This window comes from Gymnodraco acuticeps, unplaced genomic scaffold (assembly GCF_902827175.1).
Source record: "Gymnodraco acuticeps unplaced genomic scaffold, fGymAcu1.1, whole genome shotgun sequence".
NCBI classification, from domain to species: domain Eukaryota; kingdom Metazoa; phylum Chordata; class Actinopteri; order Perciformes; family Bathydraconidae; genus Gymnodraco; species Gymnodraco acuticeps.
Window position 1 is genome coordinate 1,392,376 of NW_022990172.1, and position 18,306 is coordinate 1,410,681.

The 18,306-nt window shown below is 41.7% G+C and overlaps 1 protein-coding gene across 5 annotated transcripts; it reads left to right on the forward strand.

The window, feature by feature from the left end:
* Window positions 1-267: 267 nt before the first annotated feature.
* tmpoa (thymopoietin a) lies at window positions 268-17,380 on the forward strand. 5 transcript variants are annotated; one of them, XM_034217681.1, is made up of 11 exons: window positions 268-839; window positions 7,076-7,193; window positions 7,938-8,087; window positions 9,711-9,844; window positions 13,116-13,205; window positions 13,961-14,089; window positions 14,708-14,749; window positions 14,854-15,030; window positions 15,279-15,413; window positions 15,928-16,028; window positions 16,452-17,380. In XM_034217681.1, the coding sequence occupies exons 1-11, from the start codon at window positions 600-602 to the stop codon at window positions 16,849-16,851; spliced, it is 1,716 nt and encodes a 571-aa protein (XP_034073572.1). In that variant the 5' UTR covers window positions 268-599; the 3' UTR covers window positions 16,852-17,380. The 5 variants fall into 5 exon arrangements, with proteins under 5 accessions (XP_034073572.1, XP_034073575.1, XP_034073574.1 ...); XM_034217684.1 differs by lacking the exons at window positions 14,854-15,030; window positions 15,279-15,413; window positions 15,928-16,028; window positions 16,452-17,380 and adding an exon at window positions 14,448-14,538 and having other exon boundaries at window positions 14,708-14,736; XM_034217683.1 differs by lacking the exons at window positions 15,279-15,413; window positions 15,928-16,028; window positions 16,452-17,380 and having other exon boundaries at window positions 14,448-14,893.
* The last annotated feature ends 926 nt before the right edge of the window (window positions 17,381-18,306 follow it).

The following is an 18,306-nucleotide window of genomic DNA, read 5'->3' on the forward strand; positions in this document are numbered from 1 at the left end:
TTTTACCTGTGCAAAATGCGGATGAATAAGATCACGTCATCATTACATATTTCAATCACTCAAGCAAATACAAACTGACAACATAAAGAAAAAACGTAGTAATATCAAATGTCTTTATAATTCACTATCAACGTGCTGTTAAAACAAGGTGAGTGAAAGGTGTGTCAAACTCGTGACGTGATATTCATTTTCAATAGTTGCATGTGTGTCCCGCCAATGAGGGAGCCCTTTCTAACAGCGTCTGACCAATAGGAGCCGGTCTTTCGGGCAGTCACTTCCGGCCTGTGTCGTCCCCATGAGTCGCAGCTATTTTTTTTTTTACCAAAAGCCTATAACTCTGTAATAGCCAGTTTCAGTTCTTCTCAGTGGAGTAGGAAGCGTGGGGAACTACACATTCATTTTGTTTTTCGTTAATTTTTTATTTCTTACTTCGACACATGCATCTTACCTCCTGCTAATTAAAACCAGTAAGCGGCGCTGGTTAGCTGTGCGCCTATCAGAAGTAAAACTCCTCTCCGTTTTTCCCACTTTCCCCCTCGGTGTTAGCTAGCTAACTTACCCAGTCTAAGGCACCTCAGTCCCTGCAGCTGCACGCAGACATGTCGGAGTACCTGGACGACCCGTCCGTGCTCACAAAGGAAAAGCTGAAAACCGAGCTTGCGGCCCACGACGTGGAGCTCCCGAACGGCAACCCGACCAAGGACGTGTATGTGCAGCTTTATCTGAAGCACATTACCGCTAACAACAAGAAACATGTCACCACGTCTGTGGACGTCTTCTCCAGCGACGAGGATCTGCCTCCACCCGTAGTCTCCAGCAGAAGTCGCTCCTCCGGCAGAGTAAGTTCACTAAATCATACGCATTTAACGTTATTTCAATAAAAAACGCTGCAGAAACTCGCATAGCACGAGGATGCAGCGTGGTACAAGTTTAGCCAACTTGACTCAAAAGTATGGCTAAGTTGCTTTGCACTTAGTTATATCTATAGTTATATCATTTACAGTGCAGATATACAATATATAAATATACCATATCACAGCTGCCACTAACCATGTAGGCCTATCAACCACTGACAACGTTGTGATTCTAAATTAGCCTACACGTCTAAAACTAGTCCAAAACAAATGGCCATCAAAAGTTTGCAGATGTATCATGTCTTCTTAATATATTTGATCGTAATGAAGTAACCCTTAACTAAAGAATACATCTACTATTCTTATTATAATATTCAGTATAAAATGTAAATAGGCTTGGACCTCAGACTCCATTCATCCATAGCAGTATTTGCCATGAGTCCCCACCCCAAAAAAAAATCTAGGTTAGAAACATGGATGCAGTTGCTATTATTAATTATATCCTGAAAAACATTTGGAAATGTAACTGAAACTGTTTTTCTATATATTGAGACCGCCTTTGTATCCCAGTTTTGGCCATTCATACCTCTAACCAGATTCACATGCTTCAGTTTGCACGACCTCCACCCAAAAAGCTTTCCAGCCTAGGTAGAAGAGAAGTGCCTTTCTGTTGTTGGTCACAACAAACCAACAGCAACCTTAGATGTATCTGCTGATCGAAAACTGGTTGGTATCACTTGTATCAGTTATCTGAAGTGCAGACTGGGGCCTCTTAATCATTCTGAATTCATTCATTCTCTTTGACATAATACATTCATCAGTATGTGTTTTTAAAAGCCCGAGTGGACAAATAAAGTCTCAGCTTTACCTGATGGTACATGAGACACAATCCCGCCCAGAAACTGTTGTGTTTGAATGAAATCAATTGGTTTTAAAGTCTTGAGATTGCATTGCTATCAAGCTTAAGTTGTTGTACCAGTGAGAAGGGTCTCAGTTTCTCAGCATTCCTCTGTTGCTTTTTAATAACTATAATCCCGCTCCAGCTGCATACTTCAGAGCCTTCAAACAGGAGACTGATTGTATGGATGCAGCAAATATTCCAGACATGTACCCGAGTATTTTAATACAATTACTATACTATAGATGGGGAAAACACCATTGTGATTAAAAAAAATTCTTACAATTTCACACTTAATTTTGATGTGCATGTTGGTCACCATAAACACGAATCCTAATTTTTCATCCATCCATCCATCTTCTCCCGCTTATCCGTGGTCGGGTCGCGGGGGTAGCAGTTCCAGCAGAGAGCCCCAAACTTTCTTTTCCCTTGCGACATCAACCAGCTCTGACTGGGGGATCCCAAGGCGCTCCCAGGCCAGCGAAGAGATATAATCCCTCCACCTGGTCCTAGGTCTACCCCTTGGTCTCTTTCTAATTCCTAATCCTAATTTTTGTTTATTTTTAATATTTATTTTTAATTTTTTCTTCTAATTTTACAATCATATTTGATTTAATTGTCGTTTTAATTTTACATAGTTTTAATCACATTTTACTTTACCTATTCACTTTCGTAATCTTTATTTATTATTATTTTGGCTTTAGTTGCACTATATGTGTTTCTCTGTGAATTTATTTTAGATTGGACAACACTGTTGTTGTTGCACTACACCACGCTGTAGAGAGTACTGCACATTGTATATTTCCTGCTCTGTTTTGAATTCTTGGATGCTAGTACTACAACAGGTGTGCAGCAGGATGTGTCCAGTCTGAACTTGTTTTGGGGGGGGGTAGTCCGTACATGATGAATGAAGGAATGACGGGTGTGAGCAGAAGAAAAGACTTGACTGTGAGAAATGACATGTGGGAGGTGACGGAGTTTGTGTGTTTGTTTTTTCCCTGCTGCTTGTAGTTCAGGTATTTGAGTCGATCAGCAGAGAAGATTCATGTCTTTTGTCTGAACTCACGTTATGAAGTTGAATACATGGTAATGGGGAGGGGGGGGGAAGTTGTTTATTGCTTTGTATCACAAGCCAGATGAGTCACATCAACAGGCAGCGGTGTGTGTGTCTTTGAGTTGTAAAGTATTTGATATGAGATCTTGAACAAACTGTGTCAAAGAGGAATGCTAGGACGCCCTGACCCCGATGCGTTTCAAACAGAACCTCCACGCAGGTATGTTGTCGGTGTGTCACTTTATCATGGCAGAATCTGGAGTTGTGAAGAAGAGAGCCAAAGTGCTGATTAGCAAAGGACTTTAACGTCATTCCATTTTATAACTCATAAGATTTATTTGAGAAACAAAATCATTCTTTGTTACACTTTGATTTGACATCAGAGAGCAGTTAAAGAAATAAAGAGATACAAAATCTACCTTCTAAACTTTCTTTACCGCTCCCGCACCACTATCCACTTAATCATGGTCAATTTAGTAGATGGCAGCCTAAACAATAATGCCACTCATTGAATATATTTTATTTGCTGGGTGAGAAAAACACCTGATTTACATGTAGTGCCCTCTTGGAGATTTGTTACTTGTGTGTTTGGAAGACTTTCTAACTCGATACATGTAAACAAACGGTGTATGACGTGAGGGCGATGAGATTATTTCATTTTTTTCTTTTTTCAAATAATGGCCTTTCCATTGGAGCTTTAAATGGCAGCGCAAGAGACAGTTTACCAGCAGCTGGTACTGATATCTTTATGGCCTCTTCATTCAGGAAATACTTTTGTTAGGAATGTGTGTGTAGCGGGGGTGTGTTAAAAAGTGACGGCACGTGTGTAATGTCTCGGGTGTTTGTTTTGTAGGGTTGCGTGGTTGACGTTTATGTAATGAAGCCCGGTGTTCACATGTCTGAGTGATTACAGGCTGCAGGTACGAGCTGCCGTTGGAGGTTGGCCCTGCAGCTCAAAAATGAATTCCTGACATTTTTCAAATAGTTTACTGAAGTCGAGGAGGATTTTCAACGTGGCTTCACGTGCATTACGTTTCTTCCGTTTTGACGCTTGTCTGTGATAGTGAGATTTAGAGGAATTACAAGTACGATGAAAGTGTGACGCCAACAATTCAAAGAGTTGTGGTTAATCTGAGCAAAGGCTCACCACACTTACTCCACTGTTATTCAGCCAAGCAGTGTGGTGCATCACGCAGCCACTGGTCCTGGCATGTCTCACCCTCAAAGTACTCCATCCAGGCGTGAATGAGGAGGAGTAGTAAAGGAAAGCTTGACGCTGTTTGTCGGTTGTGAGTTTACTCCTCTGGCCAAACTGTGAGCTCAAGGTTTAGTAATGCCATTATAGGCCAGGGTGTGGTCTGCAGAGGAGGGATCACAGAGGCTTTCCCCCCCTCCTCCCGCTCTCTCAGCTCAGACTGATGTTATTATGAAACAACCTGGCTCATCTCCAGACTAAACCCTGCCGAGGGCCCACTGAGACCCGGGGTGAGACAGCCTCTCTCTGTCTCCCACATTTATTGCATGTTGTGAACACCTCACGGCAGCCTCTCGTCACTGAAGTTGAGCGTATCTTCTTTGCCTTCCTCACATTTTCCGTTGATTTGCTGCCAACTGAATCGGTTGTAGAGTCGCTGCAGGCCCAGATGTTGATTCCAAGTCACTTTTAGAGTGGCTTTTTTTATGGTCACAGTAAGACTATGAGTAGTTTGGGTTTCGGTGTTGCTCTCTTCATCAACTTTGATCAGCTGATGCACATCAAAGAGCACCAGTGGTCTTTTGGAATCACTGCAAATGAGTTTTGTTATAAGATTGCTATGTCACCATTTCTCTTTGCTGTTGTCCCCTATTTACTGAAGTTGAACCTAGACTGCAGCAAGAACAGCGAACACCAACACTGAAGAGTATTTAGGATAATAACTTATATTGCAAGAGTTAAGATTTTTTATAGGTGGCAAAATTATTTATTTAGGTTTCTCTTACATCAAATGCAAATATGATGTCCGTTTTAAAAAAACAAAACAGATGCAGTAAGGATTTTATCTTTACAACTGTAAGTGCTATTTAAAGACACAAGATAATGACTGTAATGTCCATATATGTAGACCTGGTTCAGGGGAATGTCAACGTGACGCCACAACCCTGAAGGAAGTGAAGTGAGAACATCACATTCTTCAGTCTCCAGTTTGTGGGTGAAAATCGTAAAGCATCTGGAGGTATTCTCCTTGTAAAGACATACCTCTTCCTGCCGCTGCTTCCAAGTAAAAGCCTTCCATTTTTACTGAACTAAGACATATTGCAGTGTTTAAGCCTATAGATGTGAAACAGCAGATTGTGTCTTGCCTCTAATTAGTTGAAAGCCTTTAGGCGTTATTTTTGGCTTTTTAATGACGTACTCTGCTTTGAACGCGTTATTTCCTCAAGTTGACAATAAACTGCTGCAAGGAATTTTGTGATAGTTCCTGCCCGTTCTCGAAGTCTGGCTTCTCAAATGGTTATTTTTTAACAAACCACACGTTTAAGTCCAGGAATCGAAAAGGGCAGTCTTTACTTGTTTTTGTTAAACCTTTACATTTTCACACGTTGCCTTGAACAGCAACAGGACAGGTCTGTTATTCACCAAACCATGTCCGTGCCAACTTTGGATTATATAAGGGACTGTACCCTGACCAAAGCATAACTTTATACTGCACACTGACCCATGATTGATTCCTTTTTCTTAAGGACATTTGATTCTTTTGAAAAAAGGTTCAAATCATGGCCGCATGAGTATCTGCTCACATCATTTTTAGGCAAAACATCTTCTGAATGCATATCTGTTTACTCAAAAGCTCAGCCTCCTGCAGATGTGAGCTAAGAAGGAGGCACATGGCTTCATTTCAGAGGCAGCTGGTTTCAAACAGAGTAATTTCCTGTAGGCTGGTGTGTGAGAGGCGACTTCAGAACAAGATGTGCCTGATCCATCTGCCTAGAAATGCTGCTTTGTTTTCCCCAGCTTATGTTATTGAAGAAAACTCCTCAAGTTGAAGCATTAGATTTTAAATGTTGAGTCCATCTACATTATTTGCCTGCACTTAAATACAGGCATCCATTTATCTACATTGAAAGCAACAATGCGTTTAGTTGACCCTTTGTTAAGCCCCGCCCCTTCGCTAAACTACGTCAAGTTCTCTGTCCGATGCTGCGCTATGATTGGCGAGTCTGTATTCAAGGGGCTGGACTTAGCGAACGGTCATTTCGCCAAATGGTAAACCTGTTCTGCTAACTGTCTGTCAAAGGGCTTTCTTCTGAGCAAATTGAGAACAAAGGCATTGGTTCACGGGAGAATGTTTTAAGGTGAACAGGTGTGCATGTTGGGACAGAGTCTATTTGAACTTTTTAGATTTGAACTTTCCCACTCAATACCTGAAAAAAGAACCGTCCTTTACGATAAGAAAAGTTAATGCTATAACCAACAGAGTGTCGCTCGTTAACATTGTGTCCACTTGGTTGGCGGTTCACAAACCGCTCACATGCAGAAAAACAACTGTCTGCTGTCTGTCCGCTCTTCTGTTGTCGTTACTGATCACATTGCCTCGGGACAAAAATAAATCCATGGCAGTCCCTACAGTTGGAGGTAGATGGTGGTCCTCCACCGGAAGGTCGGTGGTTCGATCACCAGCTCGTGCAGGCAACATGTCGATGTATCCTTGGGCAAGAACCCTAAACTCAAACTGCTCCGTGTGTGTGTGTGTGTGTGTGTGTGTGTGTGTGTGTGTGTGTGTGTGTGTGTGTGTGTGTGTGTGTGTGTGTGGTGTGTGTGTGTGTGTGTGTGTGTGTGTTGTGGTGTGTGTGTGTGTGGTGTGTGTGGTGTGTGTGTGTGTGTGTGTGTGTGTGTGTGTGTGTGTGTGTGTGTGTGTGGTGTGTGTGTGTGTGTGTGTGTGTGTGTGTGTGTGTGTTGTTGTGTGTGTGGTGTGTGTGTGTGTGTGTGTGTGTGTGTGTGTGTGTGTGTTGTGTGTGTGTTTTGTGTGTGTGTGTGTGTGTGTGTGTGTGTGTGTGTGTGTGTTGTGTGTGTGTGTTGTGTGTGTGTGTGTGTGTGTGTGTGTGTTGTGTGGTTGTGTGTGTGGTGTGTGTGTGTGTGTGTGTGTTGTGTGTTGTGTCCTTCCTTCTCAGCAGCCTCTGCCTGTATGAATGTGTGGGAAAGCTCTTTATAAATGTAGTATTTTTAGCAACCAGGAAAATGTATGATTTACCAACCGGCTCTCTTCCCCCCGTCCCCCCCCCCCTTCGCAGAAAGCCACCAGGAAAACAGACAAGGTTTTGCCGGACGAGATGGACGTCACTGTGCTGACCGACGGCGGCCTGATGGACGAGCTGCAGAAGCACGGAGTGAACGCGGGGCCGATTGTGGGTGAGTGCTGCGAGGAGTGATTACTTCTTGGTCAGTTAGTTTAACCAAGCAAAACACAGCCATGAAAGCACGTAACCGTCTTAAAATCACAAATAAAAGCAGGTTTAATATTAATCTGGTCACTAATAACAATCTTGACAAACAAAGGGAAGGTAGATCGCTGATAAAGCACAGCACCAACTCTCAGTGTCATCCTCACCCCTGTGCTCACTTTCTCTTTTTAACAGAAGCAGTATTTTTATGTCAGTTTTTAGCTACAGTCACATTTACCTAGCACTTCCTTCAGATGTATTTACCATGAGGAGGAGGGTGCTAAGCAGTAGCGGCTTAAAATCAATGAAGTAAACATCAAAAGAAGTGTGCTGGATTTATCGAGAGAGGAGTTTAACATGGCTAAAGTGTACTGAAAATATTATAGCGTATCTTAATGTGTATCATATTTCTATCATGGCTCTTGTTGTTGTTAGCTATTAGTAATATCAGTATTGTTAAAAAGTATTTACTTATTTCTTTATGGTTTTGGTTTCATAGTCTCTGGCACGCATGCTTCCATAGCAGTCAATGAGCTACTGTAGATCCATCCCACTGCAAACTAATGTGTTTCTATTGCATTATCTCTACATGCTTTTAATGTTTATCGTAAAGGATTTTTAATTGCCTTAAAATGCGCTATATAAATAAACTTGCCTTTTAAAGACATAGACAGAATAATGAAATGTCCCTCCTTCCTGCTTGTCCTCGCAGCCTCCACCCGTAAGCTGTATGAGAGGAAGCTGCAGAAGCTTCTGGATGAGGGTCCTGCACAGCCACCGCTGCCAGAGGTCATCGTCACGGAGACACAAGTGAACCACAACGGCAACTCAGAGTCAGACCTGTACAGCGACAAGGAGGATGGTAAGAACAATGTGACGCCTTTCATGATATGCTCCACACTACGGCAGGTTAAAGGTTTATACACTAATCACAGCAGGGCTCGACAGTAACGGTTGCCATTGGCAACCATTCAGAAAAAATGTCAACCACTTCTTGGCCTTTGGTTGCCATCAGTGGCAACCAGTTTTTAACATAAAGAAATAAGGACAGCAAACAGCTAAATGTGCACCCCAAAATAGATATATGTTCATTATTTGTTGTATTAAGAGTGATATTTAATTATTGTTGTGACCAGTTGGAACGTGATAATTAAGTTGCACGTGCATTGGTGTGATTACGGAGCCAGAAAGCGATGCACGTTTACTCGCGTGCGCCGTGTGTATGTTTTACAAAAAATGGCGAAGCAAATGAAGTTGTTTGACCGTGGGGTCAAAAGTTCGGCCAACCCGTCAACATCTCAAACGAATGTTCAAAGTGATTCAACTGATAAAGTGCAAGATGAAACCGAACGAAAAGCAAAGAGGAAATGGGTTGAGTCTTGGGAGGCGAAATATATAAGTACATTCTGCTCCGTTGTGCATTCACTTCCGGTAAAAGTTCCTTCAAAAATAAGAGTCCCGATCTTGTTGCTACCAAAATAAAAGTGCTAAACGAAACTTTACCATAGGAAACTATTGGCATACAAATATAATCACTTCTATAAAAAGGTAACACATTTTAAATATAGTTAGACATATTAAAGGTAATTTACAGCATTAATAATTAATATCTAATTCTTAACTATGAATGGTTTTCATTTATTTAACATTAGAAATTTATTAGTCTGGCCAATCCAAGACTTCAATGCTGAAGGGCCAGTGGATCTATGGTGGGGGTCAGCACAAAGGTCAAGAAAACCCACATTTGAAAGGGAGACAGCGGATGACCAAGAAACTAGTGACTTGCTCAATTCATTTGTGAGGGATCTGTGAAGAACGTGACAGCAGCTGCACTCCTGGTATTTTGTATACCAGCAATTGAGGGTAGACAAGTTTACTACCACTTAAGTTTCAAATAATTGTGTTAATTACTTATTGTAAAGCATTTGAACATTCTTTTGTGTCACATGTTCATTATTAAGTTGATGTATAACTTTATAGTATCTTAATTATTTAAAATATAAGGTGACTAAAAATGGCAACCATATTTTCAGTTTTGGCAACCAAAAGCTGATGCCTGGTTGCCACCCTGGCAACCACTTTTCAAAGTTAGCGTTGAGCCCTGCACAGTTAGATTTACGTTTAAACATTTGCAATATGTATTCACTTTAAAGTGCTTTACTACAATATAATCATGATTTACCATAATAATAGATTATATGTGGAGTGTTAGTAAGCCATCATTGCAGTGAGTTGTCATGTTATTGCCTGCTAATAAACATTGCATTTATATAAAAACGACTTTCCAAAGCATATAATCTATATTATATATATCATATTACATTTTTAGGAATGTTGTAATTCTTGTACATGTCTTGAATATCAAAATGCTGCTGTGACAAAACAATGTATCAATCTAATCTATCCATCCATCCCTCCCTATTGTTAACAAATAAACCCACCTGGATGTCCCTTAACATTATGTGTATTTACTGGGTTCTAACAGAAGTGATAGCAGAACCAGTACCTGTGCCAGAACCTGAACCAGAACCAGAACCAGTCCCAGTGGTGGAGAGGCCAGTCCGGAGCAGAGGGAAGACGCCCGTCACCACCCGCACCCGCAGCAGCCAGCACCACACGGTCAGTAACAAACAACAACTTCAATTTCTTCTAAACACTGACGGATGCCAGTTTGTTATCAAAAACCGGAGAGCAAACCCAAGAGTGTGCTTGGTTTCTTTCAGATAGAGCAGTTGAAATAAATTGAATGAGGAATTACATTTAGTTAGAGAAGCTCATGGAACAGATCGTGGCGTAATTTCTTTGACTTTTTGTTGACCTTCCCCGTCACGTCCATTTTCTCCTTTGTTCCATTTCCAGGTTGTCTCAGGACTTCCGGTTCCTATTGTAAACAACGTAAAAAGTCTTAGTCCTGATTGGTTCATACAGCCTTCAATTACTCATAGTTGGGATCACCAGTACAGAAGTGAACTACTTTACAACAAGCTCAACTATGGTCATTAGAAATGTCATGAGCTCCTAATGTTTAAGTTAAAGGAATGGTATGCTCATGACACTCATTTTTAAATAATTATCATCCGATAAAACAGACCAGTCTCTGCCAGTCTTCTTTTTCTTTTTTTTTTTAATCCGATGACATTATCAGTGATTTTAAACTGATTAATTACCGAAATAACATCAACACTGTGGGCGGCGCCATTTTACCGGACGTGACGTAAACCATGCGTTTGGTTTCGAGGACATGTTCATGTTATTTACTGTAGTTACTCTCTTCAAATATGCCTCATTGTATCGCGAAACATTGCCACAATTCTGATAGGAACAATCCACAGAATGCTCGGTTCCATCTGTTGCCAAAAGGTAAGCGTAGGAAGTACGTTCGGAGGCAGTGGCTAGCGAAATGTGGCCGGCCCGAACCGAAAGATCCACAAGCGCATGTATGCAGCGAACATTTCAAGTTTCCGGACGACTACTCTGAGAGTATGATAAAACATAACATGGGATTTATTGAACAACCATTACTTAATGGAGATGCAGTACCATCGGTCTTTCTGGTGGCATCACCGACCAGGACACCCGTTCGGCCAGTTGAGAAATCGCCCTCTGCAAGTGTGAAGCGACGGAGGACCAGAAGTAGTGCTCGGAGTAAGAATAAGGTATGTTATGGCGCATTTCCATTGCAGCGGGTAGCCCCGTTTAAACGTCCTTTATCGGCCAGGCCAGTTTTTGGTGGCCTTTCCATATAGCGTAGTACCGGCTAGTGGGTATTTTCCCCCAGTTTTTCCGGCCCCATAAAATCGTGGTTCTAGGGCCAGGGACAACGAGGCTGAGTATGCTAAACTAGAGAGGGAATCGCTAGCAAGGATGGTACTACATGCATACATATCTAGTAATCAAAATCATTGTATCTACTAAGTAGTACTAAGTAGGCTCGAACCTGTATGGCTGAATTCCCCCTTCCAATCTCTTCATATTGCTCAAAACTTCTTCCTCGGCTGACGAGTCCGAACTCAAATACTCTGCCATGTTTTCGTGTGTTTACAAAGTGAACGCATGGATGACGTCACGACCATCACGTGACTACTGAAAATGGGTAAAATGGCAGCGGCCTGACGGAATATACAGGTTTTGATAAAAAAGAGCTATAAAATCATTATTTACCGGGGAATATCGCTGATTTCTTCAGGGTATGGTTTAAACATAATGTTTCACTAAATACTGAAGTTTTGATTAATTATCTAATGAGTGGAGCATTCCTTTAACAATTCAAATGCACCATTCACCCAACTATGTAACATAACGTTTTTCCTTTTCAGTAACATAACTTTAATTACATTTGTTACACAAAAATAGCCTTATTTCAGAGACAAACTGGACTGTGCGGTGTAAGAGAGTAACTAACCACATGTTATATTGGATAAATATAATTAGATGAGATATAATATTGCTATAAACACAAAATAAAGCATTGACTGTTATTGCTGTATCATGACCAGCTGATCCCCTACTCTGAAGGAGGGCTAGTCTCCCCTAGCCCTAACCCTATAAGCATCACTGTGTAAACAGTGGATGATGACATTTTTTTCTTCCATCTCCGTCGGTCCTACGTCGCAATGGCGCACTTCCTTCATGTTGATACCAGAAGGTCAATAAGTCACAAACCAACACTAGAACTATCTCCCTCTGCTCGGTAACTCAATCAATTACAATTATCTCCAGGTCTCCTCAGGGAGAGGAGAGCTAGCCTTTTCTTCTGCGTAGTGCTTTTTCTCTCGTTTCTACCATACCATTAGACCACAGTTGTTTCTTGAGACACACTGTGGTAAAAAAGCAGTTGGACTTCATCAGTTGTATCACCGTACTTCATTAACCATCAATCTGTATTTAAAAAGTACAATCAAGACCACACATTTTGCAAAGAAAGTAAATTAATTTAAGCATTCCCCCCCCCCCCCAAATAGGTAGGATGTGACACCCAGCAGCTGGGGTTCATTACACCCTTTCCTCTGACTCTGCTAAAGGAAGCGGTTTTCCATTATTATTGGAGCAGTCACACCCAGCTTACTGTGAGCCTCATGGTTCAGTGTATCAGTGCTGCTCGCTGCCCGTGAGATTCAGAGCACATGATATGGATTAGCGGCTGCCATGCACGTGCTGAACCTCTTCACACACTGACTTTTCTATTCAGGGAACAGCCTTCATGTTTTCCCCTCACCTCCGTTGGTTCTATCTTCCTCTTTCTGACGTTTGGCATCCCTGGTTTTATACAGTTGGAGTAAAACCATCCATCTTTTCTATTTTGTACTGTAGATAATGACAGTAGTCCACTGCTTCTTTTGGAAAATAGACTGTAAACTCGTGTCCCACATGTGTTGCCCCTCTAAATGTAAACAGCTCCTCCTGCTGTTCACCCACTGAACATGCACCTGTTGAGGTGATGACGTCTGGAACAAGAGGCGCTTGTATCGTTGTGGGCTGCTGAGAATAAACTGATATGAGCAGAGGGGGTGGAGCTTGATGTGTGTGTGCCTGCACGTGTGTACATTCAGGTATATTTTCTTGGGTAAATGGTAAAAATGGGAGGAATGTAGCCATGGGATGCCACTGAGAATGTGAAAAGCAAGAAAGAGTTTGCATTCATGGTTCAGACTAAGAAGTATCTGTGTTAATTGATTAAGTGTATAAGTATTCTTGCCAATTTTGCCATTGTTCTACAATCATTTCACTGTGTATTAACGTGTATCTCATTATGATCAGTTTAAGCACTTTTACAAACTACAAACAGCAGTGGTTGACATTTTTGTCTGAAGAATTTCTGCTGCTGATGAATGAGCTGCACTTCAAATGCTGGAATTCTCATTGTCTGCTGTAATGTGCATACCGTGTGTAGAGAGACCAGTTGATGGATATGGAAGATGATGATGATGAGGATAATGTTCTGCAAGTTAAGCGCAGATCCAGGAGGCCGTCCCAAAGAATGGTGAATACTGTCCCTCCTCTACCCCCCCCACCCCTTTTCTGCACATCAACACTGTGACTCAGTAAACCCACCAATGCACAATCTGTGGGAAGCGTTTTCCACCTACACACCTGGCTTCATGCAGCTCAGTCTTTTCCACATCTTCAAATATTCTTTCTATCTGCTAAACTGCTTACGATATATAATTACTCTGGCACTGCAGGAAGATATATGGTTAAATAAACCCTGATGCTTTCAAATAATGTCTACAAACATTTTTTTTTTTTATTGAAATGGTATTTATTATTTCTCGGGCCAGCATTCTTAAACCCTAAGGTACTTTACTAGGTTATAAAACAGGAGAAACCAAAGAAGCTCAAACCAGCATGAGATGATATGATTTTTTCCCAGTAAAGTTACCTAAATAATACATTGATTATTAATTGGTGATCATTTCAGCAATAATGTATTATTAGTAATCATTCTCCTATAATGCTGCATTATCAGTATCATTAGTAGGACATATTTCCGCCTACCAACAAATCTGACTCAAACTGCCAAAAGGTTTCCTATCCATGCAGCTTTTCAATTCCGACGTCACAGAAGCAATCCAGTTAAATGACAAGGTGCTAAAGCAGACTTCTCCATCATGCTTATAGCTACTCCTTCATCCTTTTTAATTCCTTCTCCTGCTTAGCCCCTCTTATATATTACTTCCTTTCCTCAGTTCTTTCTATACCCTGTGTCAATAGCTCTCTTTTCTCCCGTCCCATCAGACAGTGCCTGAGGATCTCAGGCCTTTATCGATGGATCAGATCCAGGTAAAGTCTAACAGGAGGGTTAGCCAAAGACTGGACAGTCCAGACCGGGCTGAACCTCCCCCTATCTCATCCAGACCAGTTCAGGTAGCTTTGGACTGTTTTCTCACGCTCTCATACCTGCATGGGCTCACGGGTCGGTTGGTTCCAATATCTGCTGTGCTGTCGAAGATATGATCATTTGCCTTTCGGACCGTCTAACACTGCACCCAATGGTGGAAAATATTTTTGCGTTATCAACCAAGCCAACGGTCACAAATGTGAGGATGTCACTTGTTTCTTCAGCCATTAGGAACTTTTAGGGGTGTTTGGGGATGTTACAAATTATTTTTCTGTACTGCCACTAGATTTAACCAGTTCTGACGCTGTGGTTTGAGGAATAAATCATATTCTAAGAATCCTGAAATTCATTGTCGTTTGCACACCTTCTGTTTGAAACCTTTAGCTCAAAGACAAAGAACTTGTGCTACTTCCCAAACCCCTGCAAGGGTTCACCTCACAAGTCAGTCATTCTGCTCAACACTGCTTGGTTAGAGGTGAGCCTTTTGAATGTTTGCCATCTGTCTTTAACAAAAAAACTACTTTCACAAAATGAAGCCATTGTTTGAAACTGGCCAGTTGTCAGGTTGTTGGCCATGACTGAGACTGGTCAACGAGTCTTTCGTATTACATTTTTGCTTGATTTTGCCTGTTTTGTTGCCGTAGGAACCTGAACCAATCATTACACCTTTAAAACCAGGAGTAAGGGTGGGTGGAATGACATTTGTATCACAGATCTTTCTCTTTTTGGTAATATTTGTACATTTCCGAATGCTATATCTAAGGCAGGACCTCTGACTTGTACTAAACAGAGTCAACGCCCGACTGCCAGACCATCAAGACTTTCTTCCCCTCTGGTTCAGCTCGTCAAAGTGGACCCTGTGACTTTTAGCCCTATGTGTAAAATCTCACCCATAAAGAGACGAGAGTACCACGAGTCTCTGTCCGACCGGTCTGGATCGAAGCCCAATGGTGTCTCCGTAGCTAGGGTACAGTTTTACTTTTACAACTTTGGTGGCTGCATTTCATTCTATTCTCTTGTTTTTTGCTTTTACCGTCCTTCACTTCTGGGTGGTACATTTTCTGTGGATCAGTATGAAGAGTTCACAATCTACTGCTCCAAGTCAACTGCTCCGCTGTGTTTGAAGCTCTCTGCAGAGACAGTTGTGTGACAGCTGAGCCGTTGGCTTGTTAAACAATCTCAACACACATTCACACACACATTGTTTGTGAGCAGGACGAGTGCGCATCTCCAGATGTCCTGCTGCATGGAAGGAGGCAGCAGAAAATCACCAGCTTCATGTCCAAGTACAGCCCCATGAAGACGCTCAACAGCACATCCATACTGTCCAACGATGTGTTAGTGAGAAAGGTAGACTGTTTCCACTGCATGGTACTGCAAGGCTCAACTCAACTTGCTAGGAACCCTTTCATTTGTTTTCAAGAAGAAACTGTTGTGGACAGTACCTGTTATTTTCTTTGGTAGCACCTCGTGGGTATCCTGCCCAAACCCAAGCTACCATCAATAGCATCCTCTCTGTTTAGTTGTTGTAAGTATTCAGCAAATGTTGCGTGGAGGATGCCGTACCAGCTTCAAACAGCATTGTTTAATGATCCGCTAAGATTGTTGCCTAAACTTTGTGGGTAATATCTGCATCAGCAAACGGGATGTAGTAGAAGGGAGGCAGGGGACATTCACAGGGTGGTTCAATCGTCAACATGGTGGTACCCAGCCTTTTGTTTGAATAGGTCACGTGGTGAGAGGTGTCTAATATCCAGTAGGGTGCCCTCTGCAGGTCCAAACATTCCCCCACAGGGAATGGAGGGAATGTATCCTTTGCATCTGCTCTATAAGTCATGCTCTCCATGGTTGTTTGTCTCTTTAGGTGGAGAAGATTGCAGCAGGCGACCAATCACAGAAAGTGGTGGAGACTGAGGTTCTGAAGGAGCTGTTCCCCAATGATGTCAACAGTCCAACAGGAATCACGTAAGTAACTCATGATATACTTTTGTTATGGGTCAATTTTTGTTTAAAATAAATAAAGAAAGGTTGTCAAACGGTTATGTCAGTCATTTAGTAATAGTGTTTTGGAGGGAATAATTTTCCATCATCTTTGTAGGCCGACCCGGAGGTTAGCATCACTAACTAGCCACTTGTTAGCAAGGTAATTGAAAAAAATACCCATTCAAAAAACCCATGGACTTTGTGATGACGAAACCGGAAGTGCTCAAATTTTCATTGCTGGGTTTTAGGACTCATTCCTGCACCACTTTATAGGACAGAACCAAAGCTTTAACTAGCCGTTTTATTTTATTCTGATTTGTATTTATTTCATTCTAAAATGGAGCAACTGTCACAAAACCCAGTTCCCCCCCGAGATAAAGTATTCATATTCCTTTTCTTCTGCAGTGCCACCTGCCGACGACCCATCAGAGGCGCTGCCCACCGCCCATTGAAGTCCAGTGACCTGTGGAATGGTGATGAAAACAGCATCTTCTCGCCAAAGACCACCAAGACAACCAGCTCCTTCTCATCTTACACACAGAGCTGCACTGATAGCAGAGTCACCAGCTTGCCTATTTCCACTACCTCCACCTCCTCTTTCTCCTCCTCCTCCAGGCTTCTTTCTGCAGCTCCCCCTGCAGGCCATACCAAAACAGCCCCCCGCAGCATGGCCCTGTGGAAGAAGCTGTTCTTGCTGGCTGTTGTGGCTGGTTTCCTGTTCTTGGTTTACCAAGCCATGGAGACCAACATCATCAACCCTTTTGAAGCCTCAGAAACCGAAGTGGCCAGTAGCGGCACAGCGTAGAAAGCACAGATGTGAAAATAGTGTGAATCTGCATTGTAGCCATTTTATTCATGAGCGCTGTGAAATTACCTAACATCTTTGCCCTTATTTCGTCAAGTTTTTTTCCTTTTTTATTTCTTTATCAATATTCAGTGAATCCCTTAAGAGAAGCAATGTAGCAGTTGCATTGACACTGAGAGTAACTCCTTTGCTGACTCCTTTTATTTCCATGTTAATGTTTTTCGTGTGTGTGTGTGATGCGAGTGTGTGTGAGAGTGAGTGAGGGTTTTTCACATTATGCCTTAGTGTATGTCTTTGTTAGTCATTAACAGCCGTGAAGATGGAGTTTGAACCTGTCTTTTTTTTTTCTTACTTGACAGAGGCTTGTTATTATACACCAAATTCCTTTTCAATCTTATTAAACCCTACACAGATATTTTCTTAATGCTCTCCTCTTATAAATTGAATGAACTATTGTATTCTACTTAATTATGTATTCACTGTCAAAAATATTAAATATCAATCCACTCAATAAACTATTATGACTTTACTGTGCCTGCAACAGCTTTTGATTTTATGAAGATGCCATATGCCGTACTGTTAAAACACAGAAAAAAACAATTTAAAGGCAACATAACGTTCACATATTTTTACAATTTAACTGAATTTCTACTCTCAGGCTATCTACTAGTTTCACTATGTCACATCTTTAATTTGTTTGGTTTTAATAAAGAAAAATAATTATAGGAATATTTATTTTGTCATTAGTCCAGTAGTGGTTGCTAACACAGGGTTTGGGACCCCACCAGGTGTCCCAGGGTAAATTGGAGTCCTCCCAAAATATTACATTTGTGATAATAAAAGAAAACCCATTGTTTGACATTAATGGGATAATGGTAAATGCTACAAGAAAATTGTGTGACAGTAGCACAAGTAAAGAGTCATAAGGTTGGTCACCTTTTAGACTCCCAGGCAATCACAGATGTGCTGCCAATATGGAGGGCCACAGCTGATGAGGTCCGATTTTACCAGGTATTTTGGGATAAGTGGGGGGCATTGGCACATTTCAATAGGTGGTACATGGTCTGCATATGTCTTCTGTTATTAGTTTTTCCAGGCTTTCATCTGTGCTTTCCTCCCCCGATTCACACTTCTATTTAAAGACTAACATGTTCGAAAGGCATGCAGTGGGTTTATCTCTTCTACCCAGCCATCAAATAACAATTGAGGAAGTGCCAGTGTACTCATACATGGAAAATGATGTGCACCCATCCTGTAGTAATAACAACCACACCGACCTCAGGAAGATCTACCTTTGTGGTGACATCACTACCATCTCAAGAGGGGTCTTCACTCAGCCGCATTACTGACGACAAGAATAGACACAACTGCCAACAGGTAATCCACTTGTGTTCTTCTCACGGTTTGATCCAAGATTCAAGGCTCTTAATATTAGGTCCCAGGCTCCAACAGTGC